This window comes from Pararge aegeria, chromosome 20 (genome assembly GCF_905163445.1).
Source record: "Pararge aegeria chromosome 20, ilParAegt1.1, whole genome shotgun sequence".
Taxonomy (NCBI): Eukaryota; Metazoa; Arthropoda; class Insecta; order Lepidoptera; family Nymphalidae; genus Pararge; species Pararge aegeria.
The window spans coordinates 966,974-983,337 of NC_053199.1; the positions used below are offsets into that span (position 1 = coordinate 966,974).

The 16,364-nt window shown below is 37.6% G+C and overlaps 1 protein-coding gene across 2 annotated transcripts in view; it reads right to left on the reverse strand.

Annotated features, from left to right (window-relative positions):
- LOC120632714 (ATP-dependent Clp protease ATP-binding subunit clpX-like, mitochondrial) overlaps positions 1 to 16,364 on the reverse strand; it is a 40,141-nt gene that overhangs the window by 13,030 nt on the left and 10,747 nt on the right. For both annotated transcript variants that reach the window (XR_005659148.1, XM_039902691.1), the window contains exons 2-4: positions 13,840 to 13,971; positions 5,866 to 6,070; positions 824 to 993 (exon numbers count right to left, since the gene is read on the reverse strand). Coding sequence is in view for 1 of the 2 variants with exons in the window: in XM_039902691.1 (XP_039758625.1) it covers positions 824 to 993; positions 5,866 to 6,070; positions 13,840 to 13,971 (507 nt within the window). In the remaining variant the exon portion in view is untranslated. The remainder of the gene's footprint in view (positions 1 to 823; positions 994 to 5,865; positions 6,071 to 13,839; positions 13,972 to 16,364) is intronic.

The following is a 16,364-nucleotide window of genomic DNA, read 5'->3' on the forward strand; positions in this document are numbered from 1 at the left end:
TTATGATTTCGGCGCGGCGGCAACGATTGTTTTAGATTTCAAAAGAAGCCGCCGGCGCGTGTATCATAACCATGTACTTCCGAAAAGCGGCAAATTTCTTTGAGAAGTAAGTACAAAACCTTTGATGCCGCATTATCAAAGTGCCGATGGTTAAAACATAACTATGCATGCACTCAGTTTGATTTTAATAGATATTTTTTTATTCGCTATGTTTATGGTATTAGTCGTAATGCGCATAGGTCCAGTTTTTCATATTCTTTGATATAGTTTTTTGCGTCTCATAGAATTCCTAAGCGTACCTACCTACCTATACACCGAACTGTTACACCTAACTACTCCGTGAAATAGCGCTAAGTCCTAGCTGCAAGACGCAAGAGTCTTGCAGGCTATGTCTTGTTCTTGCTCAAGTCTTGCAAGGTCAGTCTTGGTCTTGGTCTTGCTAAAAATACGCGGTCTTGTTCTTGGTCTTGGTCTTGCAAAAACGCAAGAACAAGACCAAGACTGCAAGACCAAGTCTTCTCGAGCGGGTGAAGATCATTATCTACACCCATGTACACCCAACAATAGAATATCATCATAGTAAATAAAAGCTGTATTTGACAGTTTGACAGTTCAAAAATAGGAGTTCTCCGATCGTCACCAAACTTTACAGGATTACTCGGAGATTCCCTGAAAGTTTCATTGAAATCGGTCCAGCCGTTTCGGAGCCTATACGGAACATACCCACACACTTTCTCTTTTATATATATAAATAGATTATAAGACGACCCTATGCAAGCTCATATTCAGCGAATAAAGAGCCGGCGGCGCGGGCGGGAGTCACCTCTGTGCGTGTGGTGGAGCGGGTGGTGCGCGTCGGTGCCCGTGACGTTGTTGTGGATGCGCTTGTAGTGGTTGTACACGGCCACCGACAGCACCTTCTTGGCGTACTCCTGCCCCACCACGTGCTTGTTGAGGTACTCGAAGATCTTCTTCGGCGGCGGCGGCGGCTTTCTGCAACAATGTGCTCACATCCAGTGAAGTGCATTGGGTTTCTTACCAGGGTATGCATACGGCAGAAAAATTGCATAAACAGGCAAAAATCCTCCCTCCCTCCCTATAGGAGTTATAGATCAATTTTAGGGTATGCAGTGCTTTTGCGCATGTATGAAATGCACGCCACTGCTCACATCATGTTTCGACCTCGCCGGGGCTGAGATGAGCGCTGTGCTCTTAACAGCGGAAGGTCCCGTACGGGGGCTGTGAAGTCTTAGGACTCTTTGCAACTTCATAGATTTCTAACCGACAGACATTTGTAAGCCCTATTTTGACAAATTTAAAATACATATCCGTACCTCAATTTTATAAATTTAAAATGCATATAAATATTATAAAAAAGCAATGTGTCATCCCTTGTTACAAACGTTTCTCATTGTAATATGGATCTCTGAAAAAAGTTGCAAAGTTGCAGTTGTGATGACGCTACAGTCGCTATAAGACTGATGTGAAAGGCATATACTAATTTCGGCATCGACGGTAGGAGAGCCGTAGCTTAATTGGAGAAAGCGCTCAGGCCGCGATTGCCAGAGAGTCGCAGGTTCAAATCCTGTCGTTTCTGAAAATTTTATATTCAGAACCGACAGGAGCTTGTAGCTTTGTAGGATTGTAGCTTTTTAAATTTTTTTTATTTTGTCTTTTAATTTTCATATTTTTGACATGCCATTTGAATAAATTTATACTGTAATTTTAATTTTTAATTCGATATTGTATATTAGGAATACTAATTGTTGTATTAATATGGGCTTTGCCTAAAATAAAGAATTTATTATTATTGTTATTATTAACTCCTCCAAGTGTAGATAAAAACACTAATAAAAATTATAAAAATATCCGTACGTGTATATTAAAATTAATCATCAACGTTTTAAATTCTCTGAAAATGAGCGTCGGAAGAATTAAATACGTTTCGTGCACAAAACTTCAGCATCATTTGGCAAAAGCATCTTCAACATGGCACCTCAAATTTATAATAAAAATTGAATGAGGGATAGCTCTTGTTAAAAAAGCAATACTATAACTGACACGTTAAGTCAGAATATATATAGACATATAATATACTAGCTGTTGCCCGCGACTTCGTCTGCGTTTGATTTTGTTTTTAAAGTATTCAGTATCGCTAAGCCTTAAATGATTATAGTAGTATGTGACTGTCAATTAATTATAGACAAATAATTTGCAATAAAATAAAATTGCGACTATAATTAAAGATCTAAGCTATCCTATCTCTTAAGTTGGACCAGACTGCTCACGGTGTGCCCATTTAATTCAAAATCGGTTAAGTAGTTTAGGAGTCCATCGCGGACAAACATCGTGACAGGAGATTTATATATATTAAGATAAAATTGGAAATAAGACTAATACAAATTTTTAATAGAATATAGATTTTATATTTTTCCTTTTAAACTAAATTATTATTTATTTACAGTGAAAAAATTAGATTAAGAATAACAATTATTTTTGCATGCTACTCCGTAGCAGATTGTGCTACTGCTAATTTCTAATACCGTTGTACCTTCTCAATCTGTGCAAATAAATGAATTCGAATTTCAAATCTGACTGGTGGTTCCATAGATTTGCGCATCCAAACAACAAAAACATAAAATCAGCTTTAATAGGCAAGGCATATAAATATCATTAGCATGTAGATTAGTCAGGGTACGTGACAAAGATTATTCCTTTGTCAAGTGCCCTGAACCATCATCATCATACCAACCCATTTCCGGCCCACTCAGTGGCGTGCATTGAGGGTATGCACAGGGCATGCATTAAGCGGGCATATAAAGAAAAATTAATAAAATCTCCAGTACGAGCTATAAAAAACCTTTGTAATAGTTATAAAAAGTCTACCCTATAGATTTTATATTCCGTACTAGAGATTTTCTTTATTTTATATCATCCCTGCTTTCTGAGTCCAAGGCCGTGGGTTCGATTCCCACAAGTGGAAAACGTTTGTGTGATGAGCATGAATGTTTTTCAGTGTCTGGGTGTTTATATGTATATTATAAGTATTTATGTATTATATTCATAAAAATATTCAACAGCTATCTCAGTACCCATAACACAAGCTACGCTTACTTTGGGGCTAGATGGCGGTGTGTGTATTGTCGTAGTATATTTATTTATTTATCTGGATACCCTGTGCATACCCTCTATGCACGCCACTGGGCCCACTGCAGGGCACGGGTCTCTTCCCACAGCGAAAATCTCTCATTCTCTCATTCTCTTCTCATTCTGAGAGGAGAACCGTGCCGTGTAATGGATTGATAATTATGATAAGTTGTAGGCACAATGACCCTTTACCTACGAATCGCGTTTAGGTTATTGACATTGCGACTTCGTTTGTCTAATAACGGCCAATGGCCGATAAGCTATCAAAAGAAAGATGACCTATCGAAATGTTTATAATATTATCGGAGGTAAGCGGCCTTTGTTTTGAGATACTTTCCGCGTACTTAGAAAATATCTTTACCGTTGTCGGTCAGGGAAACTGTCTATATTGCAAAGTTAATTTAAGATATTATATTTAATTGCCTTTAAAGCACTTACAAAAACAAAAAAATTTAGGAGTTAAAGATGCAACTAAGTAGATTTATAGATAAAATATATATCAATGTACTTCAAATTCATTATTCATCATAAATCCATCAAAATTCAAAAAATTCAAAATTCAAAATTCATTTATTTCAAGTAGGCCTAATATAAGCACTTTTGAAACGTCAAGTATGCAAGTTTGTGTGACTCTACCACCGGTTCGGAAAGCAGATTCTACCGAGAAGAATCTGCTTCTCGAAGAAGAAGATTCTTTGCTTCTTTGCTTCTGCAAGAAACTCAGTAGTTGCTCTTTTCCAACATCAACATTTACAATCATCACCGGTCCACAACAGCGCACGGGTCTCCTCCCACAACGGGAAGAAGCTAAGGTTGTATTCGTAAGACACTGAGAAATATTCAAGCTCATCACACAAACATTTTTCCAGCTGTGGGAATGGAACCCACGGCCTTGGACTCAGAAACAGAGTCGCTGCCTACTGCGCCAATCGGCTGTCTAACGGTAAAAACACTTCAAAAAAAAAATATAAAACCACACATTATAACATTGTATTAAATATTGTCTCTATGAGTAATGCATTCTACTATATTATGTTGTGTATTACAAAAAAATAACTCCACGCAAATTACAAGTTCATAAGTGGATAAGTGGACATTTGCGCTATCGCAATCCTCTAAGACAATGTCACAGACTTGTCATGCAGCAACATGGTTCGTTGACACGATGTTTGCTACAAATGTCAATCCGTTTAGCACGCACTTAAGGTTACTAACTTACTTATATAATAATGATTCCCACAAACATTATAATCGAATTCGATGGAATGTGCTAATTTTAATTAAGACGTTTTATGTACGATGTCTGTTCATACGTTACAATGGTTTATAGACCCACCGATGAGAAAGTGGAACGTTAATTCGGAGAACAGGTGGCTCTTTTTTTTTCTTTTTGGCGTGGTGGAAAAGCTTTTTTGCTAACTCCGATCGGACAAGGCAGGACGGAGATTATATGGGACTCCCCCCTCTAAAGGGGGTATACGCAAACTAAAAACCACCACGGCATGTCCCTCTTGTTGGCTTTGTTAGACGCCCGGGGAACAGAACAGGTGGCCCTGGACTCTGGATTTTGAAACTCTCAGCAAAATACCTATACCCACAAGTGGACTTTGAGGTGATGATTATGGTGACTGCGAATGGGCCTTCACTCATATTATTATGACCATTGCGCAAGGGAGGTAGTCTTCATCATAATCTTCGTACAAGCGTCCTTTGTCCAGCAGTGGACGTCTGATATCGTGATGATTTACTGGCATTGAAACAGCTAGGGTTTTATACTGTGCGAACTTTCATAGTCGTTATTGGGGCAAATCTGCTTATATTTAAGCTATATTCATATTGCAGAAACGAGCTGTACGGTTAATATATACAGTATATGACTTAAATTACACGAATCCCTCCGTGAAAAATTTGAAGAAATAAGTATACCTACTTACTGTAGTTTCACAATATATTTATAACAATATAGTATTTGTCGGTCAAAACACTGCTTTTTATACACGAAAAGTGGATATAAACAACCGACTTAGGTACTCTAAATGTACTTAAGTTAGTAACACCGTCATATCGTTTGCGAAAGGTGCAGAATTCATTAATTCGAGTATATGCTTTTATAATATGATTCCCAAGATAATTTTGGACCTACTAATGAACAAAATTAAACAATATGTTACCACCACATTTAATAAATCGTGGTAACTATACGATTGATTAATTTCTTAACAACAAGGCTGATTGGAAACAGGCCGCCCCGCTCTCGTCCTCCCACAAGATAGAAAAATTTCTAAGTTTGTAAACTAACATGATGTTGAAAAAGAGCAATCTGCTGAGTTTCTTGCCGGCTCTTCTCGGTATAATCTGCCTTCCGAACAGTGGCGCGCATGTAGGGTATGTACAGGGTATGCAGATGATACAAAATGAAGAAAAAAAGTAAGAGTTATAAAAGACTTAAATCCAGGCGTTATAAGAGTTATAAAAAGCCTATCCCTAAGTATTAATAATTCTATAGTAAATAAGTAAATATAAATCTTCATTTTATATTTTCTGCATACCCTGTGCATATCTTCTATGCACGCCACTATTCAGAAGGCAGATTCTACCGAGAAGAACGGAACCGGTAGTAGAGTCATTACTACAAACAGACTGACTTGACGTTTCAGAAGTGCTGAGGAATGCCGTGCAAGTAACGTACTTGAATTTGTATTTTGTCGCCAACGTTACCTGTAGAAGCCGGATTTGTTGTCGGCATTGTCCTTGATGCTCTTCTTGGTGTCGACCTCGCTGAGCACCACGAAGAAGTGGTGGCACTTGTCGCACTTGACGAAGCGCGTGGAGCTCACGAACGTCTCAACGTGCGTGCACGGGTCGCCGCACTTGGGGCACGTGAGCACGCCGCTGCCGCCCTTCTTGCCGCTGGAAGATGAGCCTGGAGCACGGGAAACGAGATTTATAGCCGCGCCATTAAAGAATACGTTTATAAAAGACCACGACTGTTATGCTATCTCTTTCGAACAGTTCGCAAAACATCAGTCTTTATAAACAATATCAGTCTTTATAATTTGAATTTAACAAAAATGAATATGAAGTGATTTGTATGAAATATACAGGTATATTTGTAAAAACTCAATGTTTTAATTTAGATTACTATATACTATAAAATACTGCGACTGTTATGCTATCTATTTCGAACAGCTCGTAAGTTATTATAAACAATATCAGTCTTTATTATTTGAATTTAACAATAATGGATATAAAATGATGTATATTGAATATGCAGGTAGATTTGTAATCACTCTATGTTTTAATTTCATCTGGATAAATCCCAAATAAACAATAAACAATCGACTTACTAGAAATGGTCATAAACTAGTGACAACTGGATTTGCCTGCGAAACCCCTGCCTGAGAAGCCGTCTATCCGTATGTCTGTCATTAAGTAAATACAAATCAGCCTAAAATCACTTTTGGCTTATCAATTGCGTATTTATATTTAATTAACCTTTAGACAATATGTTAAAAAAATATTACACCGACGTTACTTATTGTTGCATTTCTTAATGACAAGGATACTTTGAAGCACACAGCTCCGCTTTCATCTCTCGCAAGATAGAAGAATTATTGTAAAACTTATGATGATGGAAGAGAGCCATTACTGAAGTAGAATTAACATAATCTGCCTTCCGAACCGGTGGTAGAGCCACTACAACCGAGACTGGACGTCAAAATGCATAAATGAATGATATGTTTAGTAATATACACGCGTGCGAATATTGTGCGTAAGAGCGGATTATACTAAGTTTTCGTTTATCACCCATGAGTTAAGTATTTTCATTAGGATATGTTGACCTTAATTAAAATTTTATCATTTCTGATCTCAAGGTCCGTACATTAACCTTGTGATCATAAAATCTTTTGAATTTGAAACAGTTAGTTGGAGTATTAAATTTAATTAAGGTCATACGTATCAAATGCCTCGATCTTCCGAACTTACTAGAACAATACATTCTCTATTGCATTCAAATCTTAACCCACAATTGCATTTACAATATGTGGTATAAAATGACGGTCTTTATATCATCATCATCGTCATCATCTCATTACCCGTGCTCTGTAACGTCCCGACGTTACAGAGCACGGGTCTCCTTCCGCAATGAAAGGTTTAGGCCGTAGTACTCTGCACTACGCTGGCCAAGTGCAGATTGGTAGATTTCAAACACCTTTTAGAACTCTCAGGTAAGCAGGTTTCAACACAATGTTTTCCTTTACCTTTACAAGTGTCTTTGATTAAAATCGCACGTAACTCCTAAAAGTTAGAGGTGCGAAGATCTTAAAGAAAACAATCTTAAAGAAGAAAAGAAGAACAATAGGATTTCCGCCGCTTAATCCTTATTTATGGCTCAATACATACGTCAACAAAACATTGATTTCCAGTACCTCTATCAGCCTATTAACGTTCAACTACTGGGCAAACGTAAACTACTACTGTCTCCCATTAGCTTCTCTCTAATGGGAGAGAGATATGTACGATACCACTAAACTACGTAAGTATATTTTTTTAATAATTATTAATACATTAATGCCTTTCTAATTATTGATCACAATTGTAAATGATTTATATTATGTTATCAAATTGTCTTGTCTGCGAATTCTTATGTTAAATAATGGCGAGGTCTTTCACCTTAGCCAATCAATCAAACAGTTCACATACTAATCGCAGAAAGTAGGTATTTTAGATTTGGTTTCAAGATGTGAACTATCTACATCTATTTCGTACCTAGCCTTCACTATAATATAGAAAACTTTAATTTTTATTGTTTGTATGTAATTTATAAACTCGAAAACGACTTGACCGGCAGGGCGATCTTTGCTGCCATACTTCACTTTTGTACACAAAAAAATACAAAAGCGACGTTTGCAAACATTTATGTCGCAGAGAGAAGCTATTCTTTGTGTATACACAGACTATGTATTTTTTCAATAATAATTAGACTTCGTTCAAGAAGGAGGATGTTATCAAATCGTATGTTTTTAAGTATGTCGGACTCTGTCATTTATAGGCGAAAAGGGTTTACTCTGAAACTGTCCCATTTCAATTTCATATACATCTGATGAAGTCTTTTGGAGACAGACAACAGAACTCTTCAAAAAGTGACATATCGAATCCACCGCGATTACTGCTGTCGCATAAATATGTGTTTACGCAATCGCACAACATAACATCTCGCCTGTACACACAAAAAGTTTGCGCAGATGTATTCAGTATATCGGGGTAGGTACTCCAGCATTTTGTCATATGTATATGTTATATGTTTTGTTATATGTATAGTTAGCAGTAGTTGCAAATATGGAAGCTAGTTGTCGCCCATAGTATTCCGGCATGATTTACTAATTTAATATCATATTTACTATTGAGTTGGTTTTAACATAAATAACATGAAACATCATATTATATTAGTGGTAGAGCTGTGACAGAGCTTATCTCTGCCGCTAAGCAGCATTGTTGCTGCTGCTGTTGGAAGGGTTTGCTCATAACCACCACGCTTGGTAGATGTGGTATTGGTGATTGCAGTACCAATAGAGGCAGCATTACAAGAGGACGCTGCCGCACGTTACCCGTTATATTCCCATTTTAAGTTCACATATAATATACAAATTTTGTATATAATTAAAGCATCAAAAGTGCCATCTATGTGCCTATTTGAATAAAGAAATATTTGACTTTATTCCCTTAGTCACCTTGCTCAGCACCCGCGGGAAGCAGAGGGGTGGTGACAACTTGGGGATGTCTCTAGAAAAGTTCAAAGTTTGTATTAAACGGAAGCTTATAGAAAAGTCCTATTATAGTATAAAGGATTACGTAAAAGATAAAACAACTTTGGTGTGAACAATTAATTGCTCTAACCAGGTTGCTTCTTAAATATTTTCAAATGACAATGTGAGATGATGATTCCAAAAAGGACACTCGGCTAAGTTTGTTTTGGACTTCTTCTTAGACCGGGGCGCGTTTGGAAGCTTTAGTTTTAAGTTTACGAATGTCATCACTACTAACTGCTTTGTACACATTTTGTATATAATCAATGCATCAAAAGTGCCATCTATGCCTATTTGAAAAATAAATATTTGACTTCGACTTTGAACTGCATTCTGTTCTGCCGCCAACCAACGGCAAAGAAAAAAAATTTTAATTTTGAACCTCTTTGAAATTGATTGAAAAGAAGAAGCAATTGTGCAACTTTGTCGCTTGTCCTATTTATAATCAAAAATATGGTCTCCTACTTGACCTTTATCATTTGCCCCCTACATGATAAGAATTCATACATCGACAGTGGAACAATGGAAATGCGACCTTGCATGCTTGAATTTGGGTTCGGTTTCACCTTCGTATCGCATGGAAAGATCGCAACATTGTTTGATTACCGTTCATTTCATTGATAGACGAATCGTTCTAGTACAGCGTTGATCATTTTGAACTTGGAATCAGTTGAAGCGTTTTGGAAGTTGGCGCGAGTTGACGTCAGAGGTGCAACTCGGTAACTAAAGTTACAAAATGCAACATAACGATTTAACAGATTATTTGATGGAATCTTTCCGTAGTTTGGCACTCCATTTCCGATTACAAAAATAAAGAATCCTTCAGATCTTTGAATCGTTTCGAGGCACTTACATTGCCTCATACTCCTGACATGCCGGATCAGCTTAACTAAGAAATTGAAACCCGAAGATCCGATTGTTCTTGAGTAATCATCTTTCGCTTCGACCATTAGGCAAATTTGGGGAAAGTCATCACATAACGAAATCTGATACCCATTCATAAGATAAGAGCGTTGATTGAGTTCACTGACCGCACCGTCAGAGGGTTGTTCGAGTTTTGCCCAGCATCGTACACTTCGCATTGAACGGTGCTGAGCAAAATACAGGGACGTGACATTTTCCCGACTTTCATTGACGGTGAACAAAAATTATGGTTAGCCAATATGATTATTTATCTTACTGATAGGAACTGGTTATTACAACCCCTGGACTAATTAACTTGAAATAAAAAAAAAATTAAATAAACTCACATCGCTGAGCCATAGAGGTCAAGCACACAGCGCAGTGCGCACGTCATTCGCGTCACGAAGTTATCATCATCAGATGGATTAACGCAACGCAATTGAACGTAGATCGATCGGCGAACATGTGTTCAAACATTTCATATCGCTAATATCGCACATGGTGTGGATATTAATATTGAAAAACAATTCGATCGCTATTCAGAGGACCGCAATTAAATTCAACCGGCCATTTGGTCATCATATCTACAATTCGCGAAGGTCCGGGTTCGGCATTTTATGATAGAGCTCGTCCGGGTAAGCAGCCCGGCTTTATTCAGGTGTGAAAGGCGTGGTTACCAGTGATGCGGCAGTTTGTAGGAAGTAGTCCTTGCATGCCCTTCGAAGAGTTGCTCTGTGTATGGGCGACCAGCTTTTGCCCGCGGCTTCGTACGCCGTTTTTTGGTTTTTCATGAACCCTGCGGGAACCGTACATTTTACCGGGACATAAAGCTGCCTATGTGTTAATCCAGGGTATATCTATCTCCATTCCAAAATCCAGTCGAATTGATTCAGTAGTTTTTACGTGAAAGAATAACAAACATCCATCCATCCATACTTTCGCATTTTTTATATTAAGTAGGATGGTTTTATCATTTCCATCTGTCGGGCCATCAGCTTGGTCAGTCAATTATAACTAAAAAAAATGCATAGCCCACCTCCGTGCCTCAAAGAACATCGCTCCAAGTTAATATCACAAACATGTAATAATGATCCTTAAATTACACTAACCATAAAGTTTGTCAACTGCCGAAATAAATAAAAAAAGTGAATCTGGAAACTGGTTTAGTGAAACCAAATTTCATTAACTTTTCCAAAATTGGATAAGCGGTGGCCACCTGCTGGCCCCGTACAAAATAAGCGATGAGTTTACAAATGTCTGTATCAAATTATGCGTTGTGTTTGAAGACCGATGATAAAAGCGATGATAGATTAGAACGTTGAGATAGCTTAGAACTTCGGCTTCAATTTCGGGTAGCCGAGTTCGAATCAAAGCACGCACCTCCAATTTTTCTAAGTTACGAAAATGTACGTTTTAAGCAATTAAAATATCACTTGCTCACAGCAAAAAAAACATCGTGAGTTCTCCATAATGTTCTCAACGGCGTTTGAAGTCGACCAATCCGCACTGGGTCAGCGTGGTGGACTACGGCCTGAACCCTTCTCATTGTGAGAGGAGACTCATGACTTATAGTGAGCCGGTAATAGGTTGAGATGATAATAATGTATGAAGACCAATAGTTAACAACTAGTTGGAAAAGTTAGTAAATCGGGTAGAAGATCGGAGCATGCCACACACCGCTACGCCATATAGCGCATGCGTCAATTAGTTAGCACGCCACACGCGTCATATTTGTTATCACCGACAAGTGGATTTTTACAACATTGTTTTGTGCGTTGACCGGACGCGAACATGTGATGGAACGTGTCCAATCGCTAATAACTCGCACGTGGAAGAAGCTATTCGAATTAAGTCTTTAACAAAGTATCGGACCATCGAGACGAGAGATATATTTTTGATGTATTCAATTTAATTGTGATATTACTGTGTATTGAACTGTATTTTCTCTCGCAAGTAATGCTAATTTTAATTTTAGGATTGGACGAGAGTTCTGTATTTACGTCTACGAGCATCGATATAGATGAATAGATATAGCCCTGCAAACAAATATTTTAACATCATTTCCAATATTAAACTGACACTGGACAGATGGAAAAAATACCATCTGTCCAGAGTCAATTACGATTTTCCATAAACATTATGAAACGACGAATAGGGGTTGTAACCTCAGTTAGCGCTTACGCATTATTTAATACGCAGTAATGAAAAAGGTCTATGCCTTCGAATTATTTTTGTATGACGCTCGCGGTAAACTGATTGGTCAAAATTAGATCCGCGTTGAACGTGATTCGATGCACGGTACGGTAGAGTGGGACATTGATAAGTTGAAAATAAGTAAAAGTGACGACGACGAAGATGATGACCCCACAGGCGCAGGTGAGAGCGCTGCTTTTTTTAATGGGAGTCCCAGGATTGATACCCGGCAGGCGCAAATTTATAATTTCTGAATTTTCTCTGGTGGGTGGTTTGGGCAATCCTACCGACCGCTTAGCAATTAAGGTACGGAACGATGTTGTTTTGAAAACGATTAGGGGTATGGATTTGATACAACTACACTTCCCCTAACAGATTAGCCCGTTACCATCTTAGACTGCATCATCATTTATCAGCAGGTAAGGTTGTTGAGCAGGTTGTCGAGAGCTAACTTGTAGTGGCAAAAAATAAGTAAATATCATATTGAATATGATAAGAGTCTCCTCCTAGACGTGTCCGTCAACGGCGGGCCAGACTAACGCCGAGCCACTGGTGAAGAGATTGTGGACAGCTAGCAGTAAGGTTTAGTTGTTACACACGTGGAGGTGTGTAGATCAACAACCTCTGAGCCGTCCACTGAAGCCTACATGTGGAATAAAAATCATAGGAAGGCCTTACTTTCTAAGCTTGTATGGATTCTTGTGTCAAGCTGAATCTCGAGTTTGATCACCAAACATTAATGGCAGATGTGATCCTATCCCAAATTACAATAAAAAAATGTCGGCTAACACATCTTCTCGTCTATTACAAAAAAAATCGATGTTCGTTAAATGCTTCCGTCCAGGTATAGATCCTGGGACCGCCCACTAATAAGGTCACAATTTAAACCGCTGTGTCAGAGCGGTTGTATAATTAATGCAAATCTTTAATTATGAAGTCGTGAACCATGATTAAGTACTTACATTTTTAATTTTAAGTTACGTAGGTATAAATAAATTACACGTGTGTGAAAACTTGCCAATTATGACATTTTGTAGCAACTACCACGATTCTACTTTCTACTACCATCGCCTGAAGCAGTATTATTATAATATCGTTGACGTTTCGTTACAGAATTATAATTCCTATTTTAGGAAGTCAAGGTATGCCAAATACACTGTAATTTTAAGATGGTACTGTTTGTTTAAGGGACGATGTTAAGGCCCAGGTGCAAGGAAATCTTTAAATGACTGAAATGAATAAATTCTCTCTGGCCTCATCACCAGTAGTTCCAGCAAAATGAAACTAATGTTAATCGTTTCAGAATCGCAAATTTATATATATTTTTTTATTTTACAAACAAGGAAGATAAGTTTGATTTTTCGCTGAAGTGTTTTCAGAACAAACTGACGCGCTACTGGTCAGACGACATTAAAGCGTTTTGTACTCACTCTTTCTTGGGCGATCTCGGGATGTCACGCCGAGTGTGCATAGCCCTCGGCTTTAAATGAATAATTAAGATTTTCTTTCTTATCTAAACACTACTTTCAATACGCAAAAGCGCTTCAACATTTGTAAGGGTACATTCAAGTTCATAGTGGCGTGCACTCCATACATGCACAAAAGCACTGCCTACCAAAATTAATTTATATAGCTCGTATTGAAAGGGAACTTTCTCTTTTGTGTTATATATCTGCTTTATGCATACCTGGTGGACGCCAATTGGTTGAAATAATGATGACGATGATTGTCAACTGCCGAGAGTTATGACTATCACTTGACGACGACGACAGTGGCGGCTGGACGTTACCTGTTCCCGGGGCTTCTTTGGAGGCGTGCGGAGGCCCCGGCGGCTGCTCGGTGGGGCTCTTGCAGAGCACGGCGCACGTGCTCAGCGGCCTCGGCAGCGAACGCCGCAGCGCTCGGCACGTGTGTGCGCTACCTGCGGAAAAGCAAACAGCATTACTATGACAGCACAGTTCAACTACTATTCATTTATATTATTTATTTATACCTTTTTATTGCACACAGATAAATACAGAAGACAAAAATAACACAGAGAGATATTGCTTAAAGTTAATAGCGATCTGTTTCAGACAACCTTAGGATAAGGACAATAAAACGATAAAAGACTGCAGGATTTGCATAATTTAAAAAAAAAACATACTAATACTTGAACTAGATTACACAAATAAAATATTACATACTATAAAAAATATTAAAAAAAAAAAAACCTAATATATAAGTTTCTGATATATATATCAAGTGATTTACTATGCCGTATAATACAAGGTGCTCTTAGTGTTTCAATATCCGATTATCTGACTTCGAATTAAATATAATATTATTATTTGACATTACTATACCATTGACCTGTATAATTATTAATTTAATTAATTACATTTCATCATTAGAAAATCTTCTTTTTAACACATGTATAATGGTTGTTGTTTTTGTGCACTTTAAATTTCGCATGCTTAATAGAAGAATATGAAAAAATAATGAAACCCTATGAAAGCTCAGCGAAAAATTTTCATTTCAATACCCCAAACTCAATGTAACGGGACGCTATTACTAAGAATCCGCTATCCGTCCGTACGTCCATCACCAGGCGGTATCTCATGAACGGTGATAGTTAGACAGTCGAAATTTTCACAGATGATGTATTTCTGCTGACGGTATAAAAACAAGAACTTTAAAACAATAAAATAAATATTTAACGGGGCTCTCATACAACAGACATGATTTGTGATAATGGTAATGGCGTCACTTCGTGCGCGAATCCGACTCGCACTCGGCCGTTTTATATTAGTCATACAACAGTCTGTCAGTCACTATCAACGTCAAAATGTTAAAATTACGCTAAAGTCGATAGTATGGACTAGACATGTTATGTACTAGGTATAGGGGTAGTGTGGCGCCTTATTTTATTAATCTTTCTATGGTCAAAAACTTTAAATACAAGAATTTGAAATATATTCGGTTACTCCGCTGCAGCATTTGGTTTTTCATTCTTTATCTTAGTATATTTATAATTTGGCAACTAAATGAATTGCAATTTAGTGAAGTAACTTTTTTATTGAACCTACATCCACCTCGTCATTGAGAAAGTGATACTGCTTTGAAATTATACTAATCTAATGCAAAAAAACTGCATCAAAATCATTGAAATAGTCTTAGAGGAAAATGAGAAGAGTTTAAAATTTAAATCCAATCTCTGTTAAGTAGTTTGTGGATAAATTACGTAATCCACTGTCATTTGAAAATCGCTACGGGTTTTCCTTGTACCTGTTCGACATACCTACCACGGTCAGAGCGTATGTATAATATTTATATTTATTAAATAATTTTACTATTAACAAAAAGTATTGTGCCGGATTAATATGTTTAATTAGTTACACTATTCAGCCGATAAGTTATCTGGGATAAATTGATATGAATAAATTATATTTGAAAAATACAAAAAACAAACATTGTTCTGTTATTAGTATTTTTTTAAAGTCAAAAATTTTCTTCAATCCTTTCAAAATCGCTTTTTTGAAAACTTTAGCTAGAACAGGTATTAAAGTGATTGGGCGGTAATTGTGTATATCATTTGTGTCATCTTTTTTAAGAAGTAATTATAGGCACTTGAGGCTTAACACCCACGACTCAGGTTGATGAACACAGGGTAGGATGTGTAAGGCGATGGTTTACCACTAACCATCAAGTGGGATATCTGCTTGGTCGATCAATTGATCTTATCGTCCCATTACCGGCCAACTACAGAGGTCTACTCCCAAAATGAGAAGGGGTTAAGGCCGTAGTCCACCACGCTAGCCCAGTGCGGATTGGTAGAATACCTGTAGAAATACCTGAGAAAATTATGTAGAACTCTCAGGCATGCAGGTTTTCTCACGATGTTTTCCTTCACCGTCGAAGCTAGTGATATTTTTAATTAATTAAATCGCACATAACTTAGAAAAGTTAGAGGTGCGAGCTGGGATTTGAACTCGGCCCCCCAAAAGTGAAGACGAGCTCCTACCTAGCGCATTATTATGAAAAAAAAAAAAAAAAAAACATTACCCTTTCAGGAGGTCGGACAAAAAGTCAGATAAGAGCTACCTTCTTGTTGATGAGTTAGCCGGTTCGAAGTTACTTGTATGTTTTTTTTTAATTTTAGCAATTTTGTCAATGTCAGCGGCTTTACGCAAAAGATCAAAGGCGATTATCAACTTTATGGACTTTGTCTTCACCGTGGCTCTCCCTAATCAATTATTGTGTGCAGACAATGACAATCCTTGGACACTGCACCGCATTGTTTCCAACGATCTCAACGACCTACTTTCTTCAATG